Source organism: Plasmopara halstedii (genome assembly GCF_900000015.1).
Source record: "Plasmopara halstedii genome assembly, contig: Scaffold_102, whole genome shotgun sequence".
Classification (NCBI taxonomy): Eukaryota; Oomycota; class Peronosporomycetes; order Peronosporales; family Peronosporaceae; genus Plasmopara; species Plasmopara halstedii.
In genome coordinates this window covers 1-314 of record NW_020187023.1, presented here as the reverse complement: position 1 = coordinate 314, position 314 = coordinate 1, and the positions used below count along the sequence as shown (strand labels likewise).

Below are 314 nucleotides of genomic sequence, written 5' to 3'. Positions count from 1 at the left end.
CGAGTGGTCTAACGGGGTAGACTCAAGTTCTACTGTGTTCGCACTCGTGGGTTCAAATTCCACCCATGATAGATATACTCCGTTCAGGAACTCGCACTTGCCTGAAGAAAATGTCGACGGGTTTAAGTGTAGTATTTGCACCGTTCTTGTTGCTCTTCTCGTCTCTTGATAAAAGGCTTGCTACATTAATCTCTTATACCACGTTTATTAGTCGTCGTACATGACACCTCGGAATAGATGGATAGAATGCGAGATGTGATAATAGAGCGCGAGAAAAAGCATCTGCTACTTTCGATAAGAAGTATTCTGTTTGT

At 42.7% G+C, this 314-nt stretch overlaps 1 protein-coding gene across 1 annotated transcript; it reads right to left on the bottom strand.

Annotated features, from left to right (window-relative positions):
- Positions 1-52: 52 nt before the first annotated feature.
- On the bottom strand, positions 53-282 carry PHALS_00007 (uncharacterized protein; the record flags this gene model as incomplete). The annotated part of the gene is made up of 2 exons (XM_024726926.1): positions 53-164; positions 221-282. 2 exons carry the CDS (start codon positions 280-282, stop codon positions 53-55), a joined length of 174 nt encoding a protein of 57 aa, XP_024572054.1.
- Between the last annotated feature and the right edge of the window lie 32 nt (positions 283-314).